This window comes from Aotus nancymaae, unplaced genomic scaffold (genome assembly GCF_030222135.1).
Source record: "Aotus nancymaae isolate 86718 unplaced genomic scaffold, 86718_ANA_hifiasm-v0.15.2.pri h1tg000108l, whole genome shotgun sequence".
Classification (NCBI taxonomy): Eukaryota; Metazoa; Chordata; class Mammalia; order Primates; family Aotidae; genus Aotus; species Aotus nancymaae.
Genome location: NW_026988523.1, coordinates 1,044,164 through 1,063,691, shown reverse-complemented (window position 1 = coordinate 1,063,691; position 19,528 = coordinate 1,044,164). Strand labels below are relative to the sequence as shown.

General features: G+C 44.5%; 1 protein-coding gene and 1 pseudogene across 1 annotated transcript; both read left to right on the top strand.

Moving 5' to 3' along the window:
* The first annotated feature begins 587 nt into the window (after window positions 1-587).
* On the top strand, window positions 588-12,756 carry CREG1 (cellular repressor of E1A stimulated genes 1). Its single transcript, XM_012444431.3, has 4 exons — window positions 588-953; window positions 6,287-6,406; window positions 8,094-8,278; window positions 11,937-12,756. The coding sequence occupies exons 1-4, from the start codon at window positions 600-602 to the stop codon at window positions 11,938-11,940; spliced, it is 663 nt and encodes a 220-aa protein (XP_012299854.3). The 5' UTR covers window positions 588-599; the 3' UTR covers window positions 11,941-12,756.
* A 538-nt stretch (window positions 12,757-13,294) lies between these two features.
* On the top strand, window positions 13,295-17,913 carry LOC105711636 (elongation factor 1-alpha 1-like; annotated as a pseudogene).
* The last annotated feature ends 1,615 nt before the right edge of the window (window positions 17,914-19,528 follow it).

Genomic DNA, 19,528 nt, shown 5'->3' with positions numbered 1-19,528 from the left:
GACGGAATGAGAAACAACAGAGAATGTCTTAAAGTTATGTAGGCGCCGCAGGGGTTGATCATTTCTTCCTCTTTTCATGACTGTCCAGCTACTTCAGGTTTTCTAATTGCGGAAGGCCCTCCAGAGACGTACGTGTGGTTCAAGGAGAGCGCCACGCCATCCACGGCACGGTCAGATCTTACAGAATTCAACGGAAAAGGGGCGCGCGGGAAGAAAATGCAGCATTTCCTCTCCGATGCCAGATATTCATCTCCGAGGGTATGAAAAGGAGGGGTGTGTGCCTGTGTAAAGAGGCTGGTCTCTTCCCAGCGGTACGACTTGGCCAAGTTGCTCGAATTTCTTCAAGCCTTTCTTTTTCCGCCTGCCAAACAAAACAAACATCCCCTTTAGGACAAATTCACACCCCTTAAAGGGGGCGGGCGGAGCGACGGCGGATGAACCAATCGCGTCTCCCGCAGGTTGCGGAGCGGCTGAGGGGCCCCGCCCCCTGAGTGTGCTCAGCTCTGATTGGCGCCTCGCGGAGGGGCGGGGCCTAGCGCACCGGGCTCACGCTGGGCCACTGGAGGTCGCGGGCCCGCACTCTGGTGGGAGACGCCGATATGGCCGCGCGAACCCGCTGGTCTGCGCGCGCCCTGCTCGCCGCCCTGCTGGCGTCGGCGCTGTTGGCGCTGCTTGTGTCGCCCGCGCGGGGTCGCGGCGGCCGGGACCACGGGAACTGGGACGAGGCCTCGCGGCTGCCGCCGCTGCCACCACGCGAGGACGCGGCGCGCGTGGCCCGCTTCGTGACGCACGTCTGCGACTGGGGCGCGCTGGCCACCATCTCCACGCTGGCGGCGGTGCGCGGCCGGCCCTTCTCCGACGTCCTCTCGCTCAGCGACGGGCCCCCGGGCGCGGGCAGCGGCGTGCCCTACTTCTACCTGAGCCCGCTGCAGCTTTCCGTGAGCAACCTGCAGGTGAGCGGGGCCCGCGGCTTCCCCAGGCCGGCCTTCACCCTCGCCAAAGTCCTTCCCGGGAAGTGGAACGGCTGCCGCTTCTCCGCCGAGCTGGCGGCAGGCGTTGCAGCGTCCGAGATGTTGGGCAACTACCAGGAGTTTCGCACATGCCCCCGCCACTGGGCCACGCACCTGGGGTAAATTCTCTGCCAGTAGCCCCAGGACTTCTCATCCCTGAGTGGGCGTGAGTCGTCTTGGGGCACAGTGTCTCCATTAACTGGGCTCCTATTTTCTTTCTTTTTTTTTTTTTTTTGAGACAGAGTCTCTCTTGTCGCCCAGGCTGGAGTGTAATGCGTACCTCGGTTCACCGCAACCTCCGCCTCCCGGGTTCAAGCGATTCTCGTGCCTCAGCTTCCCCGAGTAGCTGGGATTACAGGTGCGCACCACCACACCTGGCTAATTTTTGTACCATGTTGGCCAAGCTGGTCTCGAACTCCTGACCTCAAGTGATCCACCCACCTCGGCCCCCCAAAGTGCTGGGATTACAGACGTGAACCGCCGCGCCCAGCCTGGCTCCTATTCTTAAAGGTTTTACAGGGCATAAAGATTGTTGGGTATTTAAGTATTTCAATATGTACCTTCAGGGTTTCTTTCTCTCTTACCCCTCCTGAATTAAGACTTTTCTCTTACAATGATTATTGCAATCTTTAGGCCTCCACAAGCACAGTGGGTCCTCAGGAAGGTGCAGAGCTGATTGAAGGTCTATCTCGTCCTCGCCCTTTGCCCACCTTCTGGTGCAGAGCCACACTTATAACTCTGGTGGACCTCTGCTGTCTCAGAGATGGAGTCGCAGACACGAGGCTTGCGAAGCTGGAGACAGGTCCAGGAATGGAGCCTGATTTGGTGGAGGGCCTTTTTGACAAAAATCTCAGATTTTAGGGCAACTGTCAAAGTACAACATTGTTGATAAAGACAGGATGTAAGAAACTGATGCTTTTAATCACTTTTCCATTCGCCTTATATTCACTCTCTTCTAATAATTCTTTGAAGTAGGTATTATCATCCACATTCTGCAGATGAACTTGAGGCCTACCTAGGTTAAGTAACTGGTTCAAAGCCAGCGGGCAAACCCTAGTTTCATCTCAGGTTTATCTTTCTTCAAACCGCATATCACAGGCTGGTGGCTCATCAGCTGAATATGTCCCACAGACCAGTTTTCTTTGGCCCACTCAAGAGTTCTGTTTTGTTTTTAATAAATTTGAATTTGTTACCAACATTTTAAAACTTAGATTTTACTTTAAAGTCTAAATCTCTAACTTTTCTTAAAAAAATGGTAATATCCAGTGACACCGTGGGCCTGCATTCTCAGCAAAAACAGAAGCAGTGCCCTCTTTTAGCTAAGGCAGATACACCCAGTTCACCATTTTCTTATTCCCAGTCCGTTCCACACCGTTAGGCATTTGCTCAAGGCAGACTCGTTCCAGTCCATCAGTGGTCTCAACTTTGACTGCAAATCATAGTTACCTAAGAAGACTTTAAAAATGCAATGCCAAGACGTTTTATCAAAAACACATTTTATTTTAAGACAACACTCCTTCCCCCGACAAACCACTCCCTGATAAGTTCTGAGTGGGGAGGAGGGAGATTAAGCAATACATAATCATATTTAAATTTGTGAGGTGACTAAGGAGTTGCTGGTATTATTGTCCCCATTTCAGGAGTGAGGAAACACAGAGGTGCAGGGACTCACCTGTGACCAGCCACCTAATGGCTGTCAGGTAGGACTCCAGCCCAGGTCTTTGATGTTTCTAGAAATAGGAGAGTGGCAAGGAACTTACCCAGGGCTTCCGGTTTCCAGGATGGCAGTGAAAAGATGTGGCCACATCAGAATTGGTCTGACTTGATTCCATCAGTTAGCTGGTCAAGAGTTTCTGCTTTCTTCTGGTCTTCCTCCTGACCGCCAGGGTGCTCGGCATTTCCTCTCATTGACGGGTGAAATCGTTCAGAAGAAACAAGAAGAGCTAAGTTTGGGACTATATCTCACGTGTAAAATGCCTGTCCCTTGTAACTTAATAGGTTGTGAGCTTCAAATGTACTTACCGCTGGGATGTTTCTTTTGTATGTCTCTTTCTTTGTGGCATTTTTACATAGTAAATGTCTGAAGGACAGTGTTGCTGATGTTAGCTAGTAGTGGGACCACGTTTGGCTGCAGAGCCAGCGAGTCAGAAGGGAAACCTTGGTTTGATTATTTGCACCAAGACCTCTTACCATTAGCCTTTCTTCTGTCTTGGCATTCTTTACTTGTGATGTACCCCTTTCTGCTCTGGTCACTCTGGATTTTTTTTCTCTGACCCATTAACATAAGTATCCCTCAAAGTCAGTTTCCTGCTCTTTTGTTCTCTGTAATGATCCTCAGAAGATTGTTTACACTCTCAGCTCTTCATTCCCACTTTCCAGGACTCACTTCCAGATGTGTGTCCATTTCTGACCTCTTTAAAGTTCTCTGTATTTCTGCTTGCTGTTCATTTGTACTTCATTAGTTTGCCACCACCTCAAATTCAACACGTTTAAGTCCAGTCCTCCTCCTTCTGAAACCAGCTGCTTTTGATCTTCTCCATTTCTGTTAATGGAGTTATTGTTTTCTCAGTAAACCCAGTTGGAATTCTCACTGCCTCCTCAAATCCCTCAGTTCCCAAGTCCTGACAGTTTTCTGTTGCCTTCTTTGCCTCCACCCTTGCCCCTTCCTCTTTATTCCTTATCACCTCATGCCCAAAAGTACTAGCATATCTCTTACATAGTCTTCCTGTTGGCCCCATCCGCCTTGCCTACCCAATTAGGTCAACAAAAATATCTGTCACTCTGGCCAGAAACCTTTAACAACACCCAACTGCCTACAGCTATGTAAGAGTCACCTGACATATTTGTTTAAAATGCAGATAGAGGCAGGGTGCGGTGGCTCCAGTCTGTAATCCTAGCACTTTGGGAGGCTGAGGTGGGAGGATCACCTGAGGTCAGGCATTTGAGACCAGCCTGGCCAACATGGTGAAACCCATCTCTACTAAAAATACATAAATTAGCTGGGTGTGTCCCTGTAGTCCCAGCTATTTGGAAGGCTAGGGTGAGAGCATCCCATGAGCCTGGGAGGCAGAGGTGCAGTGAGCCGAGATCAAACCACTGTACTCCAGCCTGGGTGACAAAGCTAGACTCCATCTCTAAATAAATAAATAAAATGCACATAGAGGACAGCTTGGTGGCTCACGCCTGTAATCCCAGCACTTTAGAAGGCCAAGGAGGGAGGATCACTTGAATCCAGGATTTTGAGACCAGCCAGGGCAACATAGTGAAACTCCATGTCTACAAAAAATAAAAAACATTAGCCTGTTAGCTGGGTGTGGTGATACTGCTGTATTGGGATGCGAGATTAAAATAATTCACCTAGACAAAAATATGCCAAATTGCAGGGTCTTTATTGCCGGCAACCACGGAGGACTCACGTCTCTCTAACCTGCGGCCCCGAAGGGAGGCTGCCAAGACTTTTTATACCCGAAAAACCACCTTGGGAGTGGGGGTGACGAACGGGAAGGGGGATGAAGGGGCTTCAGACATTCCGAGGGCTGGTGGATTCTGTAAATCATCTCCTGGGCAGGGACGGGGGTGGGGGCCTCCGGACATTCCGAGGGCTCCGGGGCTTATCGTCACTCTAATTGCTACCTAAGTGGTTTACAGAAGTCAAGATAAACGTTAGTTTACACATTGTCTGGGTAGCAGTGGAATTTTACAGATCTTAGTTCACAGGGGCCAAGATGAAATTAGCTTGGGCCGCGTATCCTGATAAGCAAAAACCAAAGTCAGCAGTTATTGCAAGGAGAATGGGGCAGTTATTACAACTCATTTTTGGAGACACAGCTTTGTCTTATAAAATGGCGTCGCTCAGGTTCTGGCTCCAGGCCAGCTATAGCACAATACACACCTATAGTCCCAGCTACTTGGGAGGCTGAGATGGGAGGATCACATGAGCCCTGGAGGTCGAGGCCACAATGAGCCATGACTGTGCCACTGTACTGGATGACTGCCTGGGTGACAGAGTGAGACACTGTCTTAAAAAAAATTGCAGTTATCTGGGTTGGGAGTGAAGCCTGTTTCGACATTTTAACCCAAATCAGCATTTTAACAAGCTCTCCAGGCAGGTGGTTCTTTGAAAACATTGCCAAAGGCTGGCCTACAAATTACAATCTAGACTCCTTAGCTTGGGTGTGAGCCCTCTCCATTCCCAACCTCAGCCTCCTCCCCTAGGAAAGCCCCTCTTTCCGGCAAATCGGGTTTCTTGGTATTTTTCGTCAAGTCTTAGACTCACCCAGTTCTGTGTGTTTTGCAGTGAGCATCTCCTCTCCCTTTAGTATGTGCTCCCACCTTCTCTCCTGGTTTTGAATATATTACAAAGCTCCTTATAGTTTCTCTGTCACTCCAGCCTGTACTGGACGTACGCTTTGTTTATGTCTTCCTTTTCAACCAGATTATAAACTCAGAGGGGAGAGAGTTTACCTGAGTGTCCCCTCCCCCTTTTTGGTCTCCTATGGTGCCTTGCTAATAGTTTCTGGACAGTAACTGGCTAAATGATTTCAAAGAAATCTCTATGACTCTCTGTTTTGATGGATCACTGTGAAATGGCAAAATTCTCCACACAAGACACTTAGAACTTAAAGAGCTAAATAGTCTAAAAGTGCAATGTGTGAATTTTGCTATAATCTGTCAACAATGCCTCTTATGAAGCTGATTTCTGAATAAGAAAGAATTAAGAATTTGCTTGCCTTTTTGAATCTGGGAGAAGACTTTTTCTTACTAAAGCAGAAATGAACAACTTCTCCAGTTTTGAAATCACATGACAGTTTCTGCTAACATAAGATAACCGAGCATGATTCAGCTACTTTCTTGCTTAACCCATATAGTCAGTCAGTTGAGCAACTGTGGTGTTTTTATGGAATAGTTTTGTATTAGAGTTTAACCCTTTAGATCTGTCAGTGAAGCCTATAGAACAGCCTTTAATTTGGGTGGCACTATAATTATTCTTCTTCTGATGAACATGGAATAAATTTAGGGTTTTAGAAAAAGTATGTTGAAATAATTTTTACTAAGTTGGTTAATTCTATAATATGAACCCCCTCCTCCTTTGGGGAGTAGTCAGGATTAGTCTCTATCTAAGTACTGTTTTCTCCTGAGTCGGAGGTGATTTTTAGGATTCATCGTTTCATGGAAGACTGGTCAAGCTCTAGGACATCCTGTATGCAACTTTTGAAATTTATTACCTCTTCAGAAACCGTATTTCACATGAGAGGATCTTCATTTTCTCTCTACAGGAGAATCCATATGCTACACTGACCATGACTTTGGCACAGACCAACTTCTGCAAGAAACATGGATTTGATCCACAAAGTCCCCTTTGTGCTCACATAATGCTGTCAGGAACTGTGACCAAGGTAAGTAGTGTTGTCCTACAGGAAGGGAGATGGTTTCAGAACACCATCTTATTCACAATGAAAAAATAGGTCTCAGAGTCTCACTCTGTCTCCCAGACCAGAGTGCAGTAGTGCTATCTCAGCTCACTGCAACCTCTGCCTCCTAAGTTCAAGCGAGTCTCGTGCCTCAGCTTCCCGAGTAGCTGTGATTACAGGCACACAGCACCACACCCAGCTAATTTTTGTATTTTTAGTAGAGATAGGGTTTCACCATGTTGGCCAGGCTGGTCTTGAACTCCTGCTGACCTCAAGTGATCCACCAAGCTCGACCTCCCAAAGTGCTGGAATTACAGGCGTGAGCCACCGTACCTGGCAGAATAGATCTTTTGAGAGTGAAATGCGGTTGATTTGTGATTGCCACGCCCAGTCAGAACATGTTCTATTCTAATAGGTGAAGTAATTCCGTGAAAACCAAACATTTTAACAAGTTGCTTTCATATGAATGTTCAATAAGATACAGGGAAAATGAACGATTTTCTGAAGCCAAACAGCTGTAACAACTATGAGCTCCTGTATGTAAAATTATTCCTGCTGAGGAACATCTGGTTGACCAGAGCCCTCCCTCTCCATTACACTTTACATTGGTGTGATGTTTTTCATGTCTGGGCTCATTGTCTCCGTACTTTACCAGTGGCTTAAAGCATAGAAAACGTATTAAGTAGGCCAACCAGAGGACTATTTGTTACTGAAAACTGAAAGTGAATTTAGTTTGGATCACCTGCTGGAGGGAAGAGGTCAAATACAGTCTCAGGAAGAGCAGTGGGCATGGTGTCAGGAGTGCTGATCTGATTACCCAACGGGCAGATTTTCTTTTTGACCGTGTCGATCATTAATGCCTCAGATCAGTGTTATTTATAGTCTGGAAATTCTTTTTTTTTTTTTGAGACAAGAGTCTCACTCTGTCGCCAGGCTCCAGGCTGGAGTTCAGTGGCACAATCTCGGCTCACTGCAACCTCTGCCTCCCGGGTTCAAGCAATTCTCCTGCCTCAGCCTCCCGAGTAGCTGGGACTACAGGAGTGCGACCACCATGCCCAGCTAATTTTTGTATTTTAGTAGAGACGGGGTTTCACCATGTTGGCCAGGATGGTCTTGATCTCTTGACCTTGTGATCCACCCGCCTCGGCCTCCCAAAGTGCTGGGATTACAGGCTTGAGCCACCGCGCCTGGAAATCCTTGGTGGATGCATCTCTGTAATTGAGTGTCCTTCACTGGCAGGAGAAAGGTGGAGGAGCAGCAAATGCTTTTGAGTTCTGTTGTGTGGCTTCTAAACATTTCAATCCTTCAGTACATTCATCTGCATGTTTGACATGTGCATGTTATGTAAACATTACACGTCTTAGACACTAGTGACATTTTATTGTAGTACTTAGTGCTGGTTATTCTAATAGCTCAAAATGCCTTTTTACCAATGAAAGTTGGTATTATACCAACAGTGGTTTTCCACATCTTTATATCTGTTACCACCAACAAATGAAATCTTTATTCTCTGCATTCTTTACATTTCCTTTATTTTCTCGATTCCTTAAGGTTAAGATCAAGATTTACAACTCAGTAAATTCTTAGGATTTATAGAATGCTGGAATCACACATTCTTAACAAATGAGAAAATAAAGTGTATAAGAATGTTTATTTCACATATGTCCTTCAGGTGAACGAGACAGAAGTGGATATTGCAAAGCATTCGTTATTCATTCGACACCCTGAGATGAAAACCTGGCCTTCCAGCCATAATTGGTTCTTTGCTAAGTTGAATATAACCAATATCTGGGTCCTGGACTACTTTGGTGGACCAAAAATTGTGACACCGGAAGAATATTATAATGTCACAGTTCAGTAAGTACTTGCACATCTTTCACCTAAGATTGCAGCCCTTACAGCCATCCTCAGCCTTCTAAGGCAAGGGGGGTTTAACCGTTTCATGTGCCAGTGGCAGTCTGGTAAAGCCACTGACCCCCTCTCAGAATAATGTTTTTAAACATGGATTTGAACCACAAAGTCCCCTTTGTGCTCACATAATGCTGTCAGGAACTGTGACCAAGGTAAGTAGTTGTCCTACAGGAAGGGAGATGGTTTCAGAACACCATCTTATTCACAATGAAAGAATAGATCTTTTTTCTTTTCAGACAGATTCTCACTCTGTCTCCCAGACCAGAGTGCAGCGGTGCAGTCTCATAATGAAATGCATTTATAAAAATATTTGTAAGTGTGTGGTTTAATAACTTACTAATATATTAAATATAAGATCTAGTAATAAGTCTATTACTTTTTTTTTCCCAAGACAGTCTCACTCTGCCACCCAGGCTGGAGTGCAATCGCACGATCTCAGCTCACTGCAGCCTCCACCTCCTGGGTTCAAATGATTCCTGTGCCTCAAGCCTCCCAAACAGCTGGGACTACAGGCACACACTACCACACCCAGCTAATTTTTTATATTTTTGTAAAGACAGGCTTTGGCCGTGTTGCGCAGGCTGGTCTTGAACTCCTGAGCTCAGGCAACCCGCCTGCTTTAGCTTCCCAGAGTGCTAGGATTACAGATGTGAGCCAACATGCCTGGCCTTTTCTGTACTTTCAAAGTAGTGAGGATTGAAGACAATATTTGAAGACATTTGCAACGCCTGTAACATGATATGAAAGTATCTGTGATTTCTCTATTTGTGTTGGAGACAATCAGAGATACGCTGTCACCCTGTGGTTTATTCCCTACATTCATCATTGCAGGAAGTGATACATTTCAGTTAGAGCCTAATGAAAATGAAAAAAAAAAATTTTGAGCCCAGTTTATAGACCCCTTGAACTCTGTCTACAGGCCTGGACACCAGGTTGAGACTCCATTTTAAGGCTGTGCTTGTGGGCCCTGGACAGAGCTCAGTTAGGACCTATGATGGCATTTTCTTATGAGGCTTAGACTCAGGTGCTCCTGGACTGTGAATACTCCCCATCTGAGCCTGAGCAAGTAACCCCGTCCCATCAGCCCCACCAGCGGGGATGGGTGGTTTATTCCACCAAGAAGTGCTTGGAAGGGAGGAGGCTGAGACAAAAGAGACCGTGGAAGAGAATGAGGCCTAGAACCTGAAGACAGAAAGAGAAGGGAGAGAAGAGTGTGATCAGAATCTTTGGTGTTAGATCAGGGTTCAAACGAAGGAAGATAAGGGACTGGTGCTTCTCCCACGTGACACAGGGAATTCTGGCATACCTGGGGGGGTGATAACAGTAACAATAACAGCTAGTGGCCATCGAGCGTTTATTACTGGCTGGGTGCTCTACTGGTTATTTTTCCTATATTCACTCATTCAATTCTCACCACAGCCATATCTTGTGCAACTTACCACTGCAACAGGTGGGTGCTGTTTTTCCTCATATGTGAAATGGAAAGGTGATGCACAGAGAAGTAAAAAACTGGCCTAAAGTCTTGCACTCAGGAAGTGGTGGTGCTGGGATTCAAACCCCAGCATTCTTGCTCCAGAGCCATTGCTTCCGCTTTATTCACTTCAGTTGTACTTCTCCTCAGGCTGCCTCTCGGGTAGCTGGCCAGGCTCCTAGCTCGGTCTACTTTATCATGCACTTTCTGCCTGTAATGACTGACTGCCGATTCAGGGGATGACGGTGATGAGACTAAGGTAGACTTGTAGGTTGTAGGTCATTTGGGTGCTTATATTCTTAGCATTTATTTAATCTGTGTCTTTTTCAATGGCAGAACAGTTCCATGTTGAACTGTTGACTCCCTGCCATGATGGTAAATTTCTTGATGCAAAGCTCAGTTTTGTTTTGTCTCTAATTTTTAAAAATTCCAAGCAGGGCCTAGGACTGTGTGTCAATGGAGCAGGTGTTTAGAATTGATTGTCCAGCTTAATACTTGAGACAAACACTCTCACACTCTGTTGGAACAAAGATTCCAACAGTCCTGGTGCTTGTTTTGCTGCTGTGCATGCAGGAAAGGCACAGGCCACTGATGGTCTTCTGGGCTGGCAAGGCCATCTGACTTCGTAGGAATATACTGGTAGCAATTACACCTTTATTCCCCGGCAACAAATTATCAGGATGACTGTTAAGAATGACAGGCCTGCTCTTTGAAGTTAAAGTTGACTTTCGCAGGACATAATCTCTGAAGCGCAGTTATCTTTGTATAAACAACATGCCAAAAGGCATGGTTTAATAAGAAAATAAAACTGGTTTCCCCTAAGTCTCCGTACTGAATAAGTGAGTAAAACAGATACTTCTGAGGTTCCCACTTCATCGTGCAGACGAGGGAGCACTTTTCTGCAGCACAGAGATGAAACAGAATATTTTTTTCTTGTCCTGAGAGGATCCCCAAAGACTAGAGCAGGATGTGACCCTTCTGAGGCAGTGCCCCAGAACCCAAGGGATGGGCAGTGCCTGAAAGTTGCCCAGTCTGACCAGGTGCCTATGGCTAGGAATTGTCCATCTTTGAGTCCAGGAGTGCCTCCACTAGTCTCACCCATTAAGTTTGCCGTCAGAGCTGCTTAATAATCCAGGGAGTGTACAGTAATATCTCTGAGGACCAGGGCCCCCGTCTTCTTGGGGAACCACTCACAGGGGCCTCACAGGCGTTCTGGAGCTTCCCCCAATTGGCAGCCACCTTGTGTGGCTTGCCCAGATCGGTTTTGGAAGGTATTATTTTTTAAATACCATGAAGCCCTCTGCATCTGTATTTCACACAGATGGAGACTGCCACTTGTGAGAGCTGACAGGATAGAGAGCTTAACTAAATGTGGTTTGCTTCATTGGACTGTTGGGTGAAGACCCCTGTGAGCATGTTTGCAGGCTGAGTGGAGGCTTAAATGTCCACATGAAGCATTTGCGGGCATCCTGGAATAAGCAGTTCTTAGAAGCGTTGCTCCCGACCACTGTTAAGTCTGGGCAGCAGCATGTTCGTGCTAAGCCTCATTTTATCTCCTCTGGTGCACATCCAGATATTTCCTAGCAAAGGCACAGGTAACAAAAGGTCGTGGATTACACACTTGCTCAGTCTCCATTCTTGGAGATGGATTTCCTGGTCGGTGGCAGCAGGAAGGGGGAAAGTTCACCTCCCAGCTGGGGTCAGTATCACTGGGCAGCGGCTAGTCACTGCTCTTCTGCCCTGGGGTTCAGGACCCTTTCTGTTCTCAACTATTTTTGTCTTTTAAACCTTCAGATATTCTTAAATGAGATAACAACAGCAGCTCCGGCAATGGCCTGCTTCTTGCTACATCCCATTAGCGTTTATCTAAGTGTGTCAGAATCATACTTGGAGAGGAGGGTTCCTTGCTAAAATGAGGATCCTAGGCCCCACCCTCAACCCACTGAAACCAGAACTCAGGAATCTGCATTTTAACAAACCCAAGCCGTTCCTTAATATATTATAGTGGCTGAAATCAACTCAGAATCTTAGACTTTTAGATCAGAAATTTTATCTAGTCCTTCCCTAGAATGAATTAATTTTTAATATTTGTTAACCCAGTTTAACAGAATTCCTCTCTGTTCCCCTTTCTAGGTGAAGCAGACTGTGGTGAATTTAACAACACTTGTGAAATTTCTTAAAGTGGCTCATACACGCTTAAAGGGTTTCATGTTTCTCTGGAAAGCATCCCAGAATGTTAGCCAGTTTTCTGTCACATGCTGGTTTGTTTGCCTGTTTGTTTGCAAATAGAGTTGGTCTGTTACTGGATTTCTTGAAAGATGTGGTTACTACTTTTTTCATATTTTGAAGCCATTTTCATAGAGAAATATCCTTCACTGTAATCAAATAAGTTTTGTCCCATCAATTCCAAAGATGTTTCCACTGGTGCTCCTTGAAGAGGAATGAGTACCAGATGTAAATTGCCCATTGGCATTTGAAAGTACTTGAATATGTGTTCTTTATTCCTGGAAGCCACTGTGCTGGGTAGAGTGTGTCACTCACCACAGCTGCCCCCTGAGCTGCCTAAGCCTGGTGCAGAAGGATTGGCCGCATTATGGTGCACCTGAATCAGTCTTGCCACGATAGACAAGCAATGATGAATCTCACAGGGAGCTTCCTACTCACGTTGATTTATGTCGGACAGTCCTGGGTATTGTTAACCCAACATAGAGTGAAACTATTTCTGATAAAGAACTTTTTGAAAAACTTTTTATACTCTAAAGTGATACCCAGAACAAAAGAAATTCATAAAACTCCTGAATTTAATTTCCTCACCTATTATCAAAACACATATGCGCACAGATTATTTTTGGCCACAAAACTGGATTGCAAAAGAAAGAGAAGAACATTTTGTGTGTTCCTGGTATTCTTTTATAAATAAAGGTTACCCAGGCATGGACCACCTTCAACCGGGGACAAAATCTCCTCTCAAACCACTCTCCACAGCTTTTTTAATACTGTTACTCTTAATAATTACCTAAGGCTTCCTCAGCTGCTCCAAATCTCTTCATAACTTCTAGTGCTGCTATGATCTAAGTCATGTCACCAGAGGGAAGAGAACATGGCATTAAAAGAATCACATCTTCAGAAGAGAAGACACTAATATTATTACCAACATTCATGGTTTCAGAAGATGACATAAGATTCCTCTGAAAGGAAACGTCAGGAATCAAGCCACTGAATCCTTAAATGGCAAAGAGAAAAGTTATAAATATGAGTCATTGTGTCTGAAAATTACAAAGTGAACTTAACTGAGATCCAGCAAACAGCTTCTGTTTAGCAAAACTAATTTATACTAAACTTAGTAAAATGGACTTCTTATTCAAAGCATCAATAATTAAAAGAATTATTTTAATGAAATGTGTTGGATTCATTTTCTTAAACATAGATATTAATATTTATTATACTTTGCTTTATTGTCTACTATTAAAATAGCATGCTCTTAAATCCATTACTGGCTGCTCCAAAACTTGAAGTGAATAATACCACTCTTTCCAATTGGCAAAAAGCTCATTATGTCCAAAAATTCTGAGCGTGGACGAAATCTAGCCTTTGTCACAGGTTCTACCTCGGGGATTTTGGTGCCAGTATACCTTGTGATAGAATTAGGTTGTGGGCAGCTATTTGGTTTTCTCCCTTTACCCATTTACTGAGTTTTTTCTCCAGCGTGTGGAACCACATAAATACATATCGATATCCAGGTAAGATCTAGTTATACAAAGTAAAGTCAACCAGTGTTTCACAGCGGGCACTGCAGATTGTTTTATAATTGAATGTGCAGAATATGTCATTAACATTCCAGTTGGCCACTAGGGGGCACTGTGGACTACTTTTTGTGCAGGTGCGGGTTTCTTACACAGCCAAATTAAACCCCTAGGAATAATGCCTTCGACTGGGTGAGGAGCTGGAGTAAATGCAGCTTAGCAGGGGTAAGAGAAGCAGAGGCCTGATTTGCTTCTGCTGCTGCTGCGGTTGCTAGGTTTTCCTGGGTTTATCACTCCCTCCACACCATGTGCTTCTACATCAGGCTTCTGGTCCCCTTGCACCCCACCCGCTGCAGAAGGAGAACAGATCCCTGGCCTCAAACAGATAGGAGACGAGTGTCAGACACGGGTTGAGGGGAGGAGTCAACCTTGGCGCAGAGAGCAGGACAGGAGCTGATACAGAAAAAGGCGGAAAGGGAGTGGCTCACAAACCTGAAGCTACAGAGTCCAGACAGCTGCCTTTGGCAGTTCCTATCTTGACCATCGATCTGTGCTCAGCTGCTAAGGCCATCTGTCTTTACCAACCGTGGCCAATAATCGTAGTGTATTCTGTCTTCTAGTCCAGGTTTAAAGTCCTGGCATGTATGTGGAAGAGTGGAGAAAAGCCTTTATGAAATGAGACCAGGTTCAATGAAATGCATCAAATATTCTGAGGAGACTGCTAATGTGATTTTCCCTTCTTAGTAATATTTAGACTGAAGATCACAAAGTAACTGCAAAGGAGACTACTTTCTTGCAGTGCAGCTTGGCTTTCGGTTTCAGTACTGAGGAAATCATGCTCTAATTTGTGTAATGCTGGTTGGTCAGTGTTTCCTAGGGGAATTCCAAACTGTCACTTCAAAACCTAGTGTTCTATGAATTTTCAATGGAGAAGACAGTTATGATTTAATTATGATTCCTTTTGGAATTAAGAGGGGTGCAAATCAATAACGCGAATTTTTAAGTTTTTTCTTTAATATTAATTGTAAGACATTTGTATAGGAAATGTGGAGAATGGAAAGTTTGAAATTGATAACCTCACCAACCAGCATGGCTGCTAATGGTTTGGGTGTGTTTTCATGGGAGCGATGTTTAAACATAGTCAAGGTCATCCTGTTTACTGATGATTGTGTCTCATGCTTCTTTCACTTTATCATAAACAACTGTGTTCCTAGAAACCATTCACAAGCATAGCTGAGAATGGCTGCAGAATATTTCATCAGATCAATATAAGCAGGCCACCAAATAATGGTCTGTATTGGGACTCTGTTGCTAGTGACAAGAAACCCAAGTCAAAGTCATTTAAGCAAAAAGAGTTTGTTGATCTTGTATTATTCAGAACTCAGTCTTCGTTTCCTGGCTCCTCTTTCTGCCACGTTGGTTTTGATTGCAGCCAGCAATCTTATAGCAAAGAGGTTATGTCCTTCCTTGCTGGGACCTAGCCATTCCCGAATAATCACTGTGTCTGGAAATGGGGTGCCCTCTTTGGCCAAACCCGAGTCGTGTCTTCTCGTGGAGTTGTGGGTTCACTCAGCACCATCAGAATCACAGAGATGGGGGATGTAGAAGGGGGACTCCTGCAGGAAAAGAGTGATTATGGGAACTAAAGGAACACTCAGCAGGCAAAACCAAAGGCTACTGGCATTTTCTCCAGTTTTTGAACACTTAGGTTGCTTTCAGTTTTTTCCTGTTATTTAAGTGCATAAAAATACAGTCTACATTTCTGTTTATTTCCTTAGATTCCCAGCCGTGGAATTCCCAAGCCAAAAGCTTTTGGTAGATGTTATTAATTGCATTTAAGAATGTATATCACTTTTTCACAACGGGTTTGCCGCCAGAACACAGGTGACATGAAAACTACCCCTAAAAGCCAAAATGGGAAAGAAAAAGGCTCATATCAAGTCGTCACTGGACACGTGGATTTGGGCAAGTCTGCCACTACTGGCCATTGAAAAATTTGAGAAGGAGGCTGCTGAGATGGGAAAGGGCTCCTTCAAGTATGCCTGGGTCTTGGATAAACTGAAAGCTGAACGTGAACGTGGGATCACCATTGATACCTCCTTGTGAAAATTTAAGACCAGCAAGTACTACGTGACTATCATTGATGCCCCAGGACACAGAGACTTCATCAAAAACATGATTACAGGGACATCTCAGGCTGACCGTGCTGTCCTGATTGTTGTGGCTGGTGTTGGTGAATTCGAAGCTGGTATCTCCAAGAATGGGCAGACCTGTTAGCATGCCCTTCTGGCTTACATCCTGGGTACAAAACGATTGTTGGTGTTAACAAAACAGATTCCACCGAGCCACCCGACAGCCAGAAGAGATATGAGGAAATCGCTAAGGAAGTCAGCACTTACATTAAGAAAATTGGCTACAACCCCGAAACGGGAGCATTCATGCCAGTTTCTGGTTGGAATGGTGACAACGTGCTGGAGCCACGTGCTAACATGCCTTGGTTCAAGGGTTGGAAAGTCACCCGTAAGGATGGCAATGCCAGTGGAACCTGGAGGCTCTGGACTGCATCCTACCACCAGTTCGTCCAACTGACAAGCCCTTGTGCCTGCCTCTCCAGGATGTCTATAAAATTGGTGGTATCGGTACTGTTCCTGTTGGCTGAGTGGAGACTGGTGTTCTCAAACCTGGTATGGTGGTCACCTTTGCTCCAGTCAACGTTACAACTGAAGTAAAATCTGTCAAAACGCACCATGAAGCTTTGAGTGAAGCTCTTCCTGGGGACAATGTGGGCTTCAATGTCAGGAATGTGTCTGTCACGGATATTCATCGTGGCAATGTTGCTGGTCACAGCAAGAACGACCCACCAATGGAAGCAGGCTTCATCGCTCAGGTGACAGTCCTGAACCGTCCAGGCCAAATCAGCTCTGGCTATGCCCCTGTACTGGATTGCCACACGGCTCACACTGCATGCAAGTTTGCTGAGCTGAAGAAAAAGATTGATCACCCTTCTGGTAAAAGGCTGGAAGATGGCCCTAAATTATTGAAGTCTGGTGATGCTGCCATCATTGATATGGTTCCTGGCAAGCCCATATGTGTTGAGAGCTTCTCAGACTATCCACCTCTGTGTCGCTTTGCTGTTTGTGATATAAGACAGTTGCGGTGGGTGTCATCAAGCAGTGGAAAAAGAAGGCTGTGGGACCTGGCGAGGTCTCCAAGTCTGCCCAGAAAGCTCAGAAGTCTAAATGAATATTATCCCTAATACCTGCCACAACGGTCTCAATCAGTGGTGGAGGAAGAACAGTCTCAGAACTGTTTGTTTCAATTGGCCGTTTAAATTTAGTAATAAAAGACTGGTTAATGATAACAATGCATGGTAAAACCTTCAGAAGGAAAGGAGAATGCTTTGTGGACCACTTTGGTTTTCTTTTTTGCTTGTGGCAGTTTTAAGTTATTAGTTTTTAAAATCAGTACTTCTTTTTTTTTTCTTTTTTTTAAAGATGGGGTTTCACCATGATGGCCAGGCTGGTCTTGAACTCCTGACCACAGGTGATCCACCCACCTCAGCCTCCCAAAGTGCTAGGATTACAGGCGTGAGCCACCATGCCCGGCCCAAAATCAGTACTTCTTAATGGAAACAACTTGACCAAAAATTTGTCACAGAATTTTGAGACCCATTGAAGTTTAATGAGAAAAAATAAAAGAATGTGTATCAATTCTAATGCCTAGTATTTGCTGTAACACATTCTAGCGAAGAAAAAAGTAAAAGGGATTAGATAAGAAATGGTAACAGTTGAAGCTAGGTGATGTGTCTGGAGATTAATTTTGTTATTCTCTTTTGTGTATGTCTGAAAATTATATAATATAAAGATTTCTAAATTGAATTGGAAAAACAAAAAAGAATTGGAGATCTGTAGAGATTAAATGACTTTCCCAAGCCCACCCAGTTCTGGTCTTCAGGCTCTAAATCCTGGCCACTTCTTCTACTCCACACTAAATTGGCCTATGGTCATATTGTTTGAGAAACAGATTATTCCAGCGTAAGGCTTCCTGATGCTTCTTTACCCCCCACACACCAAGGCAGGAATGTAGAGCTCACCTGTGTTTGTGGGTGGGGAGGGGCGTGAGCAGTGGGTGCTAGGAGGCTAGATAACAAGATTGACTTGGCGATTTGGGAGTTCACTAGAGATTTCTTGAAATGATGTTTTCAGTAAAATTTTGGAAAATATAATAATGGGGGAGGGGGAAAATTGATATCAGTTAACAGCCCTGCAAGCACCGTAGGAAGTGCTCACTCGGTGATGGATTAAAATAGGGTGTTCTTTTAATTGGCAATTCTTAAGGTTACTAATAACATTAAACATTAAAATTTCTTTTTGCTTATTTTTCCTCATTGTGAACTGTCAATTTATATTCTCTGTCCATTTATGTTTGGGGGAGAATTTTAAAAAATTGATCTTGGTGAATTCTATATATTAAGTCTATGAAACCATTTAGTTAGAAATTTGTTGCTAATACTCAGTTTTCCTTTTAAGCTATTTTGTTTAAAATCTATAGATTTTCCATTTCTATAGAAAAATTAACATAATATTTTTCCCTTGACTTCTCTAATTTTCTTTAAACTTGATATGTTTGTTTCCTTTGAGAAATTTGATAAGTATCAATTCAGATTTTCGCATTGTTATGTTTAATTTTTATACTTGACTCTTTAATCCTTTAGAATGCATTTTGTGTATAATGTTCTTCACTTTTTTGGATGACAAATCCAAATTATACTTAGCTTTTTTAGTCTAGATGTGAACCCAGATCTAAGCATAGCTCTCTCAGCAGTGAGGAAGAAAGTGAGTTAGGGCCATCAGCTCAGCAGACATTTGGTCAGCCTGCTGGACAGTCTGTCTGAAAGACACTCTGTATCCCTTCGCGTGGATTTGAGGGACTGGGATTGGCAAAGAAGCACGGCTCTAATAATATTCTCATAACCTTTGGAGGTTGTCTAACACACACACACGCCTTGGCTAAATTCTCAAGTCGCACCACAGTAAAACTTTAGCTGGCTTTCTCAACATTATCTGCCATTCCTCTATGTATTCTATGCCATGACCAGCCAATCGGAGCTGGTCATGCCCCAAACGTTTCCCTTTGGACTTTTCCACATGCTCCTCCCTTAGCCAGGCATCTCCTCACCTCCTCACCTCCCTCACTTTTCAGGAGTATGGAGTCCTTTGAAGGCTGAGTCTGCATCAGATTGATTTATCACTGTAGCCCCAAAACACCAAGTGTCAATACTCCATTACATGGAGTAGCCCCTCAATGAAAGTTTAACAGACGTTGTGCTTGCAGACTTTCTATTTAAAAGTTCAGTGAACTTTTCCACAGAGTGGAAGATGGAGGTTGGACCTCCAACTTGCTATATGACTTAGAATGAAGTGATTTACTTCAGTGAAGGTACATTTAATCCCAAGCTTGGCAAATCTCAAGGAGACTTTGCTTGGCACCCTAGACATCAGACTCCATTAAGGAACAGCATTCCACGTGACAGGTTTGCATGGAGTCGTCTGTCTCCTGCGCACACTGTGCCACTCTGCCGCAAATGTTCCATGAGGAAGCAAAGGATTTTGAAGCGAGTTAATTATCTTGTCTTTGATTTTTCAGATTTGGGGCACTATGTCTCATTGTTCTTTTCCCAAAATCTGATGTATAGACACTGCTCAAATATGCCTTAGGAATGAGGGCACAGCAGCTTAACCCACACACTGTGCCTCTCTTTGCGGCTGCTCTGAGAAGGGGAATTCAGCACGTTATATGCATGCCCAGAGTTGGTCAACACAAACTCTCCTATTTGGTTGCCAAGAGTCATCTGTGTCCCTGGGATTTATCTTTGTCTTAGTTTGCTCAGGCTGCCAGAACAAAATACCATAGACTGGGTGGCTGAAACCGCAGATATTTATTTCCCATAGGTCTAGAGGCTGGACAGCAGAGATCAAGGTG